Source organism: Hippocampus guttulatus, chromosome 1, assembly GCF_054856545.1.
Source record: "Hippocampus guttulatus isolate MCC_2025c chromosome 1, RoL_Hgut_1.0, whole genome shotgun sequence".
NCBI classification, from domain to species: domain Eukaryota; kingdom Metazoa; phylum Chordata; class Actinopteri; order Syngnathiformes; family Syngnathidae; genus Hippocampus; species Hippocampus guttulatus.
In genome coordinates, this window is record NC_141261.1 from 28,948,800 (window position 1) to 28,963,943 (window position 15,144).

Consider the following 15,144-nt stretch of genomic DNA (forward strand, 5'->3'; position numbering starts at 1 on the left):
AGATAACAAAGGTGCTTTTTTTTCAAAGTTTCCGGTGTTTTGGCATACTGCGCTTTGTATTTTTTTACATCACACACACAGTGGCGGTTCTGGATCAATTTCACTGAGGGGGCCGGGCTGGGGCCAGGGGTTTTGATGGGGGGGGCACATTCAACCCAGGCTAAAAAGACAGATTCGAAATCTTATTTGACTTTTTATTTCTTCAGACTTTGAAATTGTAGTCATAACATTACAGTGATGAGAAAAAAACAGTATTAGGAGGGCTAAAATGTCTGCAAGCGTAACAATACGCCGTGTCCATCTGTTGAGAATATTCAATATTCAAGCCAGAGGATATGGTACCAGCCTGCCGGGGACAAAAATTGCAAATACACTGAAGCTAGATGTTTCACATGCATATAATTATCCAAATTTTAAAAGGCAATGTCTTATATATTGATCCTGTTAAATAAAAATTAAAATAAAAAGGGAGACTAAAAAAGTTACACACACACACACACACACACACACACGCAAATAGCACTCGTGTCATGGTAATGTCCTTCTCTGCGGACTACTTCTCATTTTCCTGCTCATTTTTAAGTGGCGATCGCACTAAAGGGTCCGACTAGAATGTTAAATCACGCACTTTGGTTCCACCTTTCGCGTCGGCGACTCGGCACAACTGCGTAATCTACGCTCGGAGGGGGGGCCACGGGGGGGGGGGGGGGCCAGAATCGGTGCTACAGGGGCACTGGCCCCCGTTGGCCCCCCCCCAGAACCGCCACTGCACACACACCTGTGACAGTGGGTGGTATAGTGCTAAGCAAGGTTAATGCAGGTGATTCCACATTTAATTTCAAAAGCTGTCTGAATTGAAACTGAATCCATGCAGTCACCGCATCCAATAGTGCATTAAAGTGCTTTCCGAGATTATTGAAGGTATGTTACTCATCGTGTCATGTAGAAAATCGGATCTGTCTTGGACGACTGAGGTATCGGTGTCTCTCTTCCTCAAGAAAGTGGTTTGCTCTTTCAAATTGCCAGGGTTGTAAAAATATTCATCCATCATTATGTCTGTGTTCCCATTTTTCTTTCAGATGGGAAATGCCTCCGAAACATATCTGTTTGTGTCCAGAATATCAAAAGAAAATGACTTCCTCATGGGGACACTGTATACAATTTTTGGTAAGGCTTTTGTTCTTTTTCTTTTCCTTTGTTTGATACTGTGAATGAGTTTCAGAGACACAATGAAAAAAGGAAATTGCTCTTAACTGCTGCACTCTTTCTACTTTTCTAATCAATTCAGAATAAAGATTGAAAAAAAAAGTCTTTTATAAGAACAAATGTAATCTTATGCAAATAAAGTCATCAGATAAGGAACCGATATACAATATTAAAAGAATAAATATGACACTTTTAAGAATATCTTGACACGTTAAACTGAAGTAAAAGTTTTGCAATGGTTAATTCATGTTGTCACACATCAACAACATGAATGTGACTGCGCAAATGCTGCTTCAGATCAACTTGCAGTGGCCCCTTCTGGAATGTGCAAAATGTGCAGCCACACCGGATAATATTTCGTGAGATACAGCTACGCACCCCCCAAAAAAGCAACATGAAATGGTTATCTGTTGGCACCATGACATTTTGTGGCCACAGACAATACAAGGGGAGCGCACGGACTTTTTGAATAAACGTTGAGGTGAGAGGTGATTGGTGTCAAGGTACAGTACATCTTTGATGTTCAATGACCAGCACTATTTGGGGGAGGAGCTAGTGTTGACTAATTGGCAGAATGTGACAAAGTGTTACGGCCGCACGTGTGTGATCTTGCTTTGCCGAGTAGCAGGTTAGCCAGCGACAGAAGTCTTGTTACTGCTTAACAATCGATGATTGGGTGGGACATTCTCATTTCTTTATTTGCATCTTCCTATCTCCTCACTGCTGTTTTTATGTTAGCTCCTCCCACCAGAGGAGAATGAAATGAAAATGACAGACAAGTGAGGTGGGAGTAGGAAAAAATGCAGAAAATAATGATTGTTCTGAAATGATATCATTTCATGGAGACGGCAACTGAAGACGCCATGCGTCACTAATCAACCTTCTCTGTGTTTGAATTAAACAACACCTTCCCACTTCTTGATTGATGGTTTCACGTGAATTCAAGTCAAATATCATCAACACTGTTGCCCCGAGCAACTTTGCCAAAGCTGAAAGGATCGTTAGTGGTCTTGCCCAGCACACCAGCCACCCCCGACACCCTCACTCACAGCGCACATTTGAAATGACTTGTGAATAAGTATACAAGTATTGATTTTTTTTTTTCTGATTGCGCTGAATGCAAAACCAGAACCATTAAAATGTTTTTAGTCTTTTTGTTTGCTAAATTAGGTGGTTGGTTACGCAGGGTTGGCGCAGGGTCATGAAACTTCCCAGCCAATGTGTTCTAAACACAATAAAGCTCTCCTGGCCACATTTAAGAGTAGTCGGCTGTGACATCACATTTATGTTTTGCCGCCGTCTTGTTATGTACGTTGTTCACACGCGCGCATGGCAGAGACACTGTAGCCCAAATAAAACAAATTAAAACTTCAGGGAAGATGCTTATGATTTTTTTTTCCGGATTATAGCACGTAACCTAAAAGTTGCTGTTATTCACATTGTGAGTTTTTTTTAAGCTTTATGCTTGTAATATTACATTTTGTCAACAAACTCATAGACGATATATTTTTTTTCACTGTGGCTCTAATCATTTTTCATAGAAAACAGTTGAGCTTCAGGAGAATGAGGATCAAATATTGTATAACTCTGCCTGGCAGGTGTGCTCTCCGTACTGGGAAACGGGATCCTGCTGTTCGTGGCTTATCGAAAAAAGTCCTCCTTGAAGCCAGCAGAGTACTTTGTCGTCAACTTGGCCATCAGTGACTTGATGATGACCATCTCCCTCTTTCCTATTGCTGTAGCATCAGCCTACACTCATCGGTAAGACTCCTTTCATCTACTGTTTCACATCACTAGGTCATATTCACCTGTCAAAGCCGACTTTTTGTGAATTGGAAGAATATGTCAACTTACCGGAGCAGGAAAGCTTTCAATAATCAGACATTTATTCAGATTGTTGACTTTCTAACTGAGCATGATAAAATAAATGACAATGGGAAATGGATATGTTCACATCGAAACCATATTAACTAATGTATGGAAGGGCAAAACAAGGGTGGCTACAAATGTTAGAAGCAGGAAATCTAATTGAAGTGAATGTGATCTCCTAGTGATTTCTCATTATGCTAAAATGCTGAGAAAACACCTTTACAAAACCTTCCACTCATTTAGTTAATGTTGCAATGTCGTTGTTTTTTTGTTAACTATAGGGCTGCGCACGAATCGATAGTGACTGGAAGTGATGAGCGAATTGGCCATTAAAAACGTCAATGAGTATTCCCAGACTAGAGTCACATTATACACACGCATGCACGCGCGAGGTTGAATTAAGTGTCTCATTAAAGTAAAGGTTTATGCAGCATTGCCGTTAGCGGGGATGTACACAAGATAGGTTTTCAACAAAAGTCAATTTGAGGCCTTTTGGACAACATCCAGTGGAGATAAAGCACTATGAAAGTGCATTTCATTGACTTTGAGGATAAAATCGGATGTTTCATGTTTCGGCAACCCCGACCATCCCCTAGTGCTAAGACTCCTTTAATCTTTTTCTTTCTCCACATCCAGATGGCTGTATAATAAAGTCACCTGCATCGTTTACGCTTTCTGTGGCGTTTTGTTTGGCCTGTGCAGTCTGACGAACCTAACGGTGCTTTCCTCTGTCTGCTGGCTCAAGGTCTGCTGCCCAAATTATGGTAAGGTGACTCGACACATTTTTGTTTTAAAGATGATTCCTATATTTGTCAGAATAAAATTCACATAGCTGATTAATCAGCCAATAATAAATAATTTCTTGTAAAGGGTTAATGAATGAAAAAAAGCTTTATATATGTGAATAAAAGATCTTATTTTTTGGTTTATTACCACTTACAAGAAATTAATTACCAGCAGTGCATTTGATTGTTTCACAATATTTTCTCCTTTTTGTTTGCTTAATATTTATTTGTTGTCCTGGTTATTTAACTAAACAACATATAGAAAAATCAACAAAGAAGCTGCTTTTTTTTTTAGGAGGAGGTGTGGGGTTGGGGTTGAATGTTGTTGGATTTTGTGATATGTTACTGTGGGGAAAAAAAACAATCAGCCAAAAAAAGTGTGTGTTTTTTTGCTGATTGTTTTTTTTAATATAATCTGCTGTTTTGAGGCAATTTTTAAAGTGCTAATATACAGAAGTAGCCATGTCATTGTGTCAGTCATCCTTCCGACACTATTTTAAGCCTCACCAGTTCGTCCATTGTCATTGGCGTCAAGAACGTACTTAGTTTAACATACATAGGTGCTGCACAAGCAATAGTATTGTTTTTATTTCACCAGTCACCATGCTCTCTTTGTGTCTGTTGTTGTTGTTTTGGGTTTTTTTTGCATGCATGTCACATAGTAAAGACAGTACATTCCCGGTGACGATTGGCTGTTGCCGTTGTCGTTGTTGTTGTTGTCGAGCACGAAAACCCAGGGCTTTATTGTCTCAGAGGGCATGTGATAATATTGGCGATTAAATCAGCCGACGCGATAATCTGTCGGACCCTTGTTATAGATTCCAAAAAGAACAATTCACAACATCTATTCATTGTATTGATGGAGCCTGAAGTAGGGTTCATCAGCCAGGTGCCGTAGTTGACAAATCTTTCTGGCATTGTATGGAAGTCAGGGAAAGTGCCTCTGTATTGGCAGTAGTAGGTGATTACTCCATTTTAAAACGTGGGAAGTGCATGAGTATGGTATTTTCCACCTAGTTGCTCCATATTTACATTTAAAATTTGGGACAATTTGTCTTTGTCCGAGTAGTTGCTTCAAACGAGACAACATACTTTTTTTACTTCAAATTGTATTACTAGTATTTTACATTGAGCTACATTCCACTCCTTCGGTATTTTTATCTATAACTGCTTCCGTAGTTTATTTGTTTTGTTTTTCTCAGAGATATTTGCTGTCACATGACTCTGTTTCACTCATGCATCATATTCATGAGTGACATTTGACTCCATTTCAACAATCTAATGGAGACAGACAGTCACACGACTACACGCTTAAATGTGACCACAACACAGAAGTCACATGTTCCAAGTGACTTGTTTACGTGAAGTCTGAAGAAAAAAAGTCTCAATTCACCCCAGTGAATGTTGACATTTCAGCCGGCAAGCATACAAATGTCTGTCTCAGTCTGCGTTTGCAAAATGAATGCTTTGCAGAATACTGTAAGACCCAGAGGTCAGCCACAGCACACAAACACAAACTGCAGTTTGTCCGCGCTATTCTTCGTACTCTCAGCACTTAAGATAAAGCTGTAAGTTGGCAAAATTCATCTTCTTTTGAGCTAATGAAGCACATGTCAGCATTGCCAATATGTGTGTGTGTGAATCGTCGACCTCTCGGAATCCAATGAAATCTAATTAGATTGTAAACAATTACAATTATGGAGTTATGTAATTAATCACCTCTGCCTCATGAGCCTATGGTGCGGTTTCATGCGCATTAAAAGAAAACTGAAAACCATATCTTGTGTCTAAATGTGCCTTCATTTGATATTTTCTTTAAAAAAGCAGAGTTATTTTTTAAATGGATACTTACCGAATGAGAGTCCTGTTTTTGACTTTTGAGTGAGTCTTATTATTCAAATGTAACAGTACTCTTACCAGGGTACGTATTTTTTTTTTTCGCAGATGCCTTCTCAATGTTGAGTGTATCTTAGAGATCATATAGGAGTTGTTAGTCCAACCTTGAGATTTAGGTTTTGCCCTGGCTGTTTGTTTGTTTGTTTGTTTGTTTATTGAACATAAAACATATATACAGTAATAATTTGACAGAAAATAAGGTAGATAAAAAAAGTAAAAAGAAAGAAATCAATCTTCATTCAACACAGTTATTATGTTCAAGGGAGTAGGAAGAAGTAAAAAACGTATCTAGTCCTATCCCGTTATGTGATTGTATCTAATAAATCATTTTTATATCAATCAGAAAAGAAAAAAGTAAGAAGAAAGAAGTCTCCATTAAGGCTCATACTTTACCCTTAACCGTGATATTTTTACAACTTTTGGTTTGTATCGGGATTATATACTTCCACACCCTGACACTCTTGTGTCAATTTTCTCTTGTATTCATAATGGATATTTATATAGCTTTCTCTATTTATCAACTTAGTTCTGATTTATCATTATATTTAATGTTTTGAATTTATCATTTTAACTCTGATTGATGTAGGTTGTTTGTACTATTTCTTTGAATTTGTTTTTGAACTCAGCAAGCGATTTACTCATTTTCAGGTCCGTTTCGAAATTATTCCACAGATTAACACCTTTGATAGATACACTTCTTTGCTTGATGTTTGTTCTTGTTTTGAGTTTTTTGAATAAGTTGGTACCTCTTAAATCATAGCTGCTTTCTCGAATTTCGAAAAACTTCTGAATGTTTTGGCAGAGCAGGTTATTGTGTGCTTTGTACATTAATTGGGCGATTTTAAAGTCAACCAGGTCATAAAATTTCATCGTATTTAATTTGATAAATAGTGGATTTGTGGGTTCCGTATATTTTGATCTATTAATAATTCGAATTGCTTTTTTTTGTAGGTTGAGAATAGGGAGTGTGTTTGTTTTGCAGGCATTTCCCCATATTTCCACACAGCAGGTCATATATGGTAATAATAATGACGTGTATAATGTGTACAAAGATCTCTTATTTAGCACTTCCTTGGTTTTGTAGAGGATCCCTACGGTTTTGGCTATTTTTCTTTTTACGTTATCGATATGTGGCTTCCAACATAGTTTTGAGTCTATTACTAATCCGAGAAACTTGGTTTCATACGCTCTTTCTATCTCAATTGAGTTTACCATAATTTTAGCTTGGTGTTTGATTGGTCTTGTGCCAAAAACAATTAACTTCGATTTTTTCAGGTTAAGTGACAATTTATTTCTGTCGAACCAGTTTTTTAATTTGTTTAATTCGTTTTCTACGGTTGTCAGGAGCTGTTTCAGATTTATTCCAGAACAGTAGAAAGTTGTATCATCAGCAAATAGGACACATTTAAATTGTTTTGAGACCTTGCAGATATCATTTATATATAAGATGAATAGTTTTGGACCAAGCGCTGTGGAACATGGGACCAGCTCAACATTGTTTTGGACGGCGGGTCGAAGTTGGACCATGTGCCTTTGGGCTTTTTGCCGTGCACCTTTTTGTCAAGTTGGGGATCCCCCTCCTCCACAAAAAAAAAAAAAAAAGTACCATACTATGGGCTATTTGCTTTCTGTGAAATCAAAGCAGGAGCTTGGTTTTGCGTTGCCGATGATTAATGAAATGGTTTGAGAGTGGAACTTTATCACTGGTTTGATTAATACTGTACTGTAAATACAGCATATACTGTATATACAACATTACGGATAAATTGTTTTTTGTCCCTTTCTATGTACTGTACCTATTTTAAGGCAGAGGAAGTACCGTAGTAGTATTTGAGTTATTCACCCATTCATCCGCGATAGTGCTTTTCCTCACTCGGGAACTTACTGGAACCTATCCCAGCTGACTTGGGTTGGGAGGTAGGGTACACTCTGGACTTGTGGCCAGTAGAGTGTGACAGGGTAGTGGATTTTCACTCCCGTCCCATCCCTCTTCCACAGAAAAAAATCACACCCCGTCCCAGTCCCGGACGGTAGGAAAAAAAAAATCCTGTCCCAGAAAACGACTCACACTCCCCTCCTGCTTCCGTTCAGAATGACTTTCATCCCTTTACTACTCCCATTTTGTAGCTCCTCTCGGCTCCCGTGGATTTTTTATTCTGTATTGTCCCAATTGCATGATTCAAAGTGAAGTTGACTTCCACCCCTTAGGAAATGTTACTCTCGAGTCTCTCGACCCAATCACAGGACACATAGACAAACAACTGTTCACACTCAATTTCCAATATCAATATCCAAGGAGAAGTAAGGTTTGAAGAAGCCAGAGTACCCAAAGACAATACATGCAAGCAGGTGGAGGACATGCACCATACAGCCATATTCGAACCCCCAACCTCGGAACTGACCCAAATGTGTTCGCCACTCATCCAACGTGCCTCCCTTTTGAGTAACCCTCACCAGGTATTCTGTTACTGTACTGTAGAGTATATTAGATATAGAACATGATTACATAAAGTGCAGCTTCTTTCTTAAAGGTCTTCGTGTTGTCAAGGTGCACGTTTCATTCATTGGTTTTCCACAGAGCGATTCTACCTTATTCACAGATGAATACTTCACGTATGTGAATGAGCATTGTTACGGATTTCTTGCTGCCCAACGGTGAAAATTGCAATGCGTTGTGGCATGAAATATTTACAACTGCTGTAGCTCTGAGCCCCTGCGCACAACTTTGAGACCATTCCAATACAGTATTAGCGAGCTGTCTTGGAGCAAGATGGCATGATGTCATGATTTTTCCAATAAAGGTTTACTGTGTAAGCTGTTTTGATTTTTGTGTGGTGCGTTTGTGCCTGTGTAGCTGTTACAAAGGTATGAGTCAAAGAGGCTGTAAAAAGGAGAACATTCAATCTTAGCTATTTTAATGAGGCCATTTCATACATTCTTGTGTATGAAATACACCCCATATATTGTTCCATGCTGAGGCCTGATGTATTTGTGTTGCCTTGAAAGTCTGGGTGGGCTTTTACATGTTCAGTTCTCTTTTGGCTTTGCTGTCAAATGATCTGCACACCCGTCAGCTTAGCTTCTGATTCTGTGGGAAAGCTCATCTTTGCAGTCACTTTTCCGAATGTTGTTTTTTGTTCTTCAGAGAAAGTTAATTTGTTGCATTTGAAACAATGATCAGAAGTGATGACTTTGAAGTCGACCAACAGACACCAACCAGTGATTGAGCAAGTTAAAATAAGACAACCGCTGGTGCCTATTATACTTTTCAAAGGAACGTCAAACTTGCAGGGATTACAACTATATGCCGGCAAACTATTACTTTTAGTTTACATGTCGTCACTCCTGGCTATTTTTATGCTTGCAAACATGAAAGTGTTCAAAAGTTGTAACAATGGCCAACTAAAATCTGACAGGTGTGAGTGAGTTTCAAACAACCAAACTTTGAACCTTATCCAAGCCTATCTCGTGCAAAAGAGTGTTTTTACAATCAATCACCACAAAAATAATTAAATATCTCTTTGAGATAAAACACTGAAGTAGTTGTAAAAGTTCAACACTGCACTAACGAAAAACACATTCAATCAGAAAATAAAGATAGAGAATACAAATCTCAAAATAATTTCTATGGGCTAGGTTGGGAAGCATGCATGGAACAATATTCAGATTTACCTTGGTCTCATCTTTTTTTTTGATTCAATGAAACTTCTGTACTTGTTGATAATGATGGCGCAATACTAAATCTAAAATGTTAGGTCAATCGGAGCAGGGGTTCGGGAGCTACGGCCCACCAAATTTTAATTAGTTCGGCAAAATGGGGCAGGGCCGCCTTTCTTTGAACACATATCTCGGAAACTATTGGATCAATCATCACAAAATAGTTGTCAAGGGAATCCAACACGGATTTGAAGTCTGGAATCATTAGGAAGATGGGTGCATATTTTAGTAACTTCACCTTTTGACCTATAATTGGACCTTGAAATTGACCTTGTGGATCATGTGACCTTAACGTTTTTCATTAAATGTGCTCTCTCTCACACATTCTCTAAAACCTATCCACATTTCGTGGTTTTGGTTTTGTTTTCAGGGAATAAAGTCAAAATATGCATACCCCAAATATTAATTGAAAGTTGAATACTCATTGAAAGCAATACAGAGGCATACAATTGGATATACTTTTTTCATGGATCAAAGATGTGTGGTGAATTTTACTGTTCAGCTTGTTAAATAAAAGTACGTTTCAAATTTTCAAGTGTTCCGGACTATCCCGGACCAGAATCGGGTTTCACAAACAAAGAGTTGACAAAATGATTATTTACAAAAACGCCACACCCACAATGTACATACAACAAAAGACGCTGATAATGAAGAACCAGGGCAAAACGAGACAAACAAAAATATACTTGCAGAAGGCAAGGACCAATATAAATGTAAATCGCTTGTCACAAAAGTTAAGGGAAATCCAATGTGTGTATAATACAAACAGAGAATAACACCGCAACAAAAACACTACTTACATGAGAAAATACGAGTCATGAATAAGGCTGAATAATTATTATTATTTTTTTTTATGATGGCGCCCCCTGAGTGGCTGCCTCTCCAGCAGCGCATATCCCTGTTTGAGTTTCTTTTCGTCTTTTTACTTTATTTATTTCTTCTTCCCATTTTGTTTTGCGTGGTTTTGTACCCCAAACCTACGGGGGGGAGAGGGGCAGCTTCATTTCTGCTCATCTCCTTTATTTGCTTTAATCTTTTTACGTACCCTGTGAACGGAGATCCCGATGGCACACGCAACTCCATTGTTTACAGTAAGGACCAGCTGTTAGCATGGCGGGCTAACAGCGGGCTACTGGCCGGTGACAGACCGGATATCCCACGCGAGTTGAAGAGGAGGAGACGTGGGTGTCGAGCCGGGAAGGACCGCCGCACAAGGAGGAGAAAGTACAGACATGTCCTCCCGTCCGTCATCATGGGGAATGTAAGATCGCTCCCTAACAAGATGGATGAGCTGGCGGCGCTAACGCGACATCAAAGGGAGTACCGCGAGGCTAGCCTGATGCTACTCATGGAGTCGTGGCTGACAGCGATCACTCCGGACACACATGCCGAGTTGGACGGCTTCCAACTCATACGTGCGGACAGGAATGAAGGGAGTGGAAAGAGAAAAGGTGGGGGACTGGCTGTTTTTGTGAATGACAAATGGTGCAATCCGGGGCATATCACGATCAAAGACAAACTCTGCAGCCGGGACATTGAACTGTTGCCATTAGCCTCAGGCCCCATTATCTCCCGAGGGAATTCTCACACGTCATAGATGTGACAGTGTACGTCCCCCCGTCGGCTAATGGTGATGCAGCGCGTGATGCCCTGATGACTGTCATGAGCAGGCTGCAAACACAGTCCCCCAATGCCCTGCTGATCATCTCTGGGGACTTCAACCATGTCTCTCTGTCGTCCTCCCTTTCAACCTTCACGCAATATGTAACCTGTGCCACTAGAGACAATAAAATTTTGGACTTGTTTTATGCCAATACCAAGGAGGCATATAAACCCCTCCCCCTCCCCCCTCTTGGAAGAGCAGACCACAACTTGGTATTTCTCGAGCCTGTGTATAAACCACTGGTGCACAGGCAGCCAACTGTGACCAGAATGGTCAGGAAATGGTCCACGGAAGCTGAAGATGCTCTGCGGGACTGCTTCGACACGACCAGGTGGGAACTCTTCAGCGAGGTTCACGGGGAGGACATTGATGCACTCACTGACACCATCACAGACTACATAAACTTCTGTGAGGAGAACACCGTACCCACCAGAACTGTGCGGTGTTTTTCCAACAGCAAACCATGGATTAATCCCGACATAAAGGCCCTCCTGAAGGAGAAGAAGAGAGCTTTTATGTCGAGAGACAGAGAGGAGCTGAAGGCCGTGCAGATTCGGCTGAGAAGAAAGATCAGGGAGGGGAAGAAGATATACAGGATCAAATTGGAGGACCAGTTGCAGGCCAACAATGTCGCTGGTGTCTGGAGGGGCCTGAAACCCATCTCAGGCCATGACAGCCCAAAGACATTGACTGAGAAGGACAAGAACTGGGCAGATGGACTGAACCGTTTTTTCAACCGTTTCGACCAGTCGTCTGTCCCTTCCCCCAACCACCAACTGCAACCACTCTCACTGAGGACTTCTTCTCCTCCCCCTCCTCTTTCGACCAGCTCTCATCAACCCAGTCTGTCACCTGGTTCCTGCCTGTCCGTCACAACAGAGCAGGTGAGGAACCAACTGAGGAAGATGAATGTGAGGAAGGCAGCAGGTCCAGACAAGATCAGTTCCCGGCTCCTCAGGACCTGCTCTGACCAGCTGTGTGACATTGTCCAGCACATGTTCAACCTAAGCCTGAAGCTGGGCAGAACTCCACAGCTGTGGAAAACTTCGTGCCTGGTCCCAGTGCCCAAGACCCCCCACCCTAAGGAGCTGAACAGCTACAGACCGGTGGCGCTGACGTCTCACCTGATGAAGACGCTGGAGAGACTCGTCCTCGCCCACCTTCAACCGCTGGTTAGCCCGGCACTGGACCCGCTGCAGTTTGCCTATCAGCCTGGCATCGGCGTGGAAGACGCCATTATCTACCTCCTCCACTCAGTGCTGTCACACTTGGAGATGGCTGGGAGCACTGTGAGAATCATGTTCTTTGATTTCTCCAGTGCCTTCAACACCATCCAGCCCAACTTGCTGGGAGGCAAACTGCAGGACGCCGGAGTGGACCACCATCTCACAGCATGGATCACTGACTACCTCACAAATCGGCCGCAGTACGTGAGGTTGCAGAGCTGTGAGTCGGACAGGCTTCTCTGCAGCACTGGAGCGCCGCAGGGGACTGTTCTGGCTCCATTCCTGTTCATCCTCTACACCTCGGACTTCAGACACGCCACTCCAACCTGCCACCTTCAGAAGTTCTCCGATGACTCTGCGATTGTTGGCCTCATTACAGAGGGGGACGATCGGGAGTACAGGGAAATGACGAAGGACTTTGTGGACTGGTGCCAGCAGAATCTCCTCCAGATCAACCCTAGGAAAACTAAGGAGTTGGTTGTGGATTTTTGCAGGAAACAGTCCTCACCGGCACCGATGAACATCCAGGGTATGGACATAGAGAGGGTGACCTCCTACAAGTACCTAGGTGTTCTTCTGAACAACAAACTGGACTGGTCTACAAACACGGACAACCTGATTAGGAAAGGACAGAGCCGACTCTTCCTACTCAGGAAACTGAGGTCTTTTGGGGTTCAGGGGTCGCTCCTTAAGACTTTCTATAACTCGGTGGTGGCCTCGGCCATCCATTATGGCATTGTCTGCTGGTCAGGCAGCATCTCAGCCCGGGACAGAAAGAGACTGGAGCGACTGGTCAGGAAGGCCAGTTCTGTCCTGGGTTGCTCCCTTGACACTCTGGAGGAGGTGGGCAACAGAAGGATGCTAACTAAGCTAAAAGCTATGATGGACAGTCCCTCCCACCCTCTCCAGCCCGCCCTGACAGCACTAGGTAGCTCCTTCAGCCAGAGACTGTTACACCCGCGCTGCAAGAAGGAGAGATACAGACGCTCGTTCCTACCAACTGCTGTCAGGCTGCTGAATAAAAAATAGCAACAATAATATTTAATAATTGAATGATGTGGAAAACAACTGTAAATAGCACTGCGATTTATCCATTTTGTATTTATATTGCACTTAATTGGACGGTGTTTGTTTGTTTTTTCTTCTTCTTTCTGCCTACATTCTTGCTGCTGGAGGCTGTAAATTTCCCCAGTGTGGGACTAATAAAGGATATCTTATCTTATCTTATCTTATAATCTGACAGCAGGTGGCAGTCTGCTGATTAGAACGTATGGCAGGTGGGCCACTGGAGGGAATGCCCTCCACTTCAGCAGGAACTGAAACATATACAAAACAGAACCAAAACAAAAATTCTACTGAAACAATGAACAGTTTTGCAGCATTGAGAAATTCAGAGAGGGTCAAATGAAGTTCACTTGGAACGCTGGTTATTGTGTATTTGGGGCTGCATGGTTCAGTGGTAGAGTGGTCGTTTCCTAACTGGGAGGTTGCTCTACCAGTTGGGAAACCATGTTGAAGTGTCCTTGAGCAAGACATTGAACCCCCAGTAGCTTTTGGTGCTGCGTCACCAGTAGGTGAAAGAAGTAACAGTGCGAAGCGCTCTGAGTACCTGTGGTCGAAACGCGCTAATACAAGTGAGATCCCATTTGAGTATCTGAAGTTCTTCCTGATGTAACAATACCAAATCAGTCATCCAAGATCCCCCACTGTTTGTGAATAGTACCGCATTTTAAAACTGACATCACAAAACCGATGGTCTGAAATAAAGTGGTCCCTGTTTATCTCTTGATCAAGTGCAACAAGTATATCAATATTTATTATTAAGACCACAACAATTCAAACAATGCCTGCCAAAATATATCAGAGAAAAGGGTTTGGGTCCAAAAAGTGCATCTTGAACCACGGCAGGAGAATGTGGGAAAACTCATCAACAGAATCAGGCTTTGTAGTCCCTGTTCACATTCTGCTGCAGTGAGTTTTGAAATGTTGGTGCAGCTGCCTCTAACTGGATTCTGGGGTCTCTTTCAGCTTCAGTTGTGTCCTTGAAGTCAAGGCCACAATTTAGGCGGGCTCTTTTTGAAACTTGTTTCTCCCCCATCCAGAAACACATGTTTAATGCAGAACACAAATAAAACAGCCTGAAATGTAAATGAGCATAAGCACTTATGCCCTCATGACTAACTCACCAATAACCGTGCACAAAAAGGTTGCTTCCCAACATCCGCTGAGCAAAGCTGCTCTTTTGTTCCGACATGATTTTATGCACTTAACAAGCAGCTCCACTTCTACCCACTGAACGCTGTGTTGCAAAACAGGGTCAGACCCATAGATAAATTCATCCCAGTGGCGGATGCTGGTCTATTAAGGAGGGGAAGCTCAATTTCGGCCTACATCATAAAATGTGTCCGTTTATTTATACGTGAATTCCACTCTCCGTTCCTTTTCAAAAAAATGAAAAGGATGCCTTCACCATAAGATCGGTGATTGGCTCATTTCGCTGTCAATCAAAAAGAGATTCAGCCTCAGACAGATTATCCAATCATCATGAAGACAAGCTGAGCATCCGGGCCAGCCTATAAACGCCCACTGTCCATAGACTCCCAGAGACGCTGAGCGTCCGATGGGCGGGACAAAACCAGCATTTATCCAATGACTCGTCTCGTTTCAATGCACTGGGACAACCTACACTGAACGCCCAGTGTCCGCGCGGTCGACGCTCAGCGTCCACACAGTTTAAAGCACAGTGAAGCTACGGGAATGAATAAGAAGAGAGTCGCGTCGT

General features: G+C 42.0%; 1 protein-coding gene across 1 annotated transcript in view; it reads left to right on the top strand.

The window, feature by feature from the left end:
- The first annotated feature begins 1,079 nt into the window (after window positions 1-1,079).
- Window positions 1,080-15,144, top strand: part of opn7b (opsin 7, group member b) — a 31,124-nt gene continuing 17,059 nt past the window's right edge. Inside the window, exons 1-3 of the mRNA XM_086105687.1 lie at window positions 1,080-1,167; window positions 2,805-2,967; window positions 3,712-3,839. Coding sequence (XP_085961813.1) covers window positions 1,080-1,167; window positions 2,805-2,967; window positions 3,712-3,839 — 379 coding nt within the window. The remainder of the gene's footprint in view (window positions 1,168-2,804; window positions 2,968-3,711; window positions 3,840-15,144) is intronic.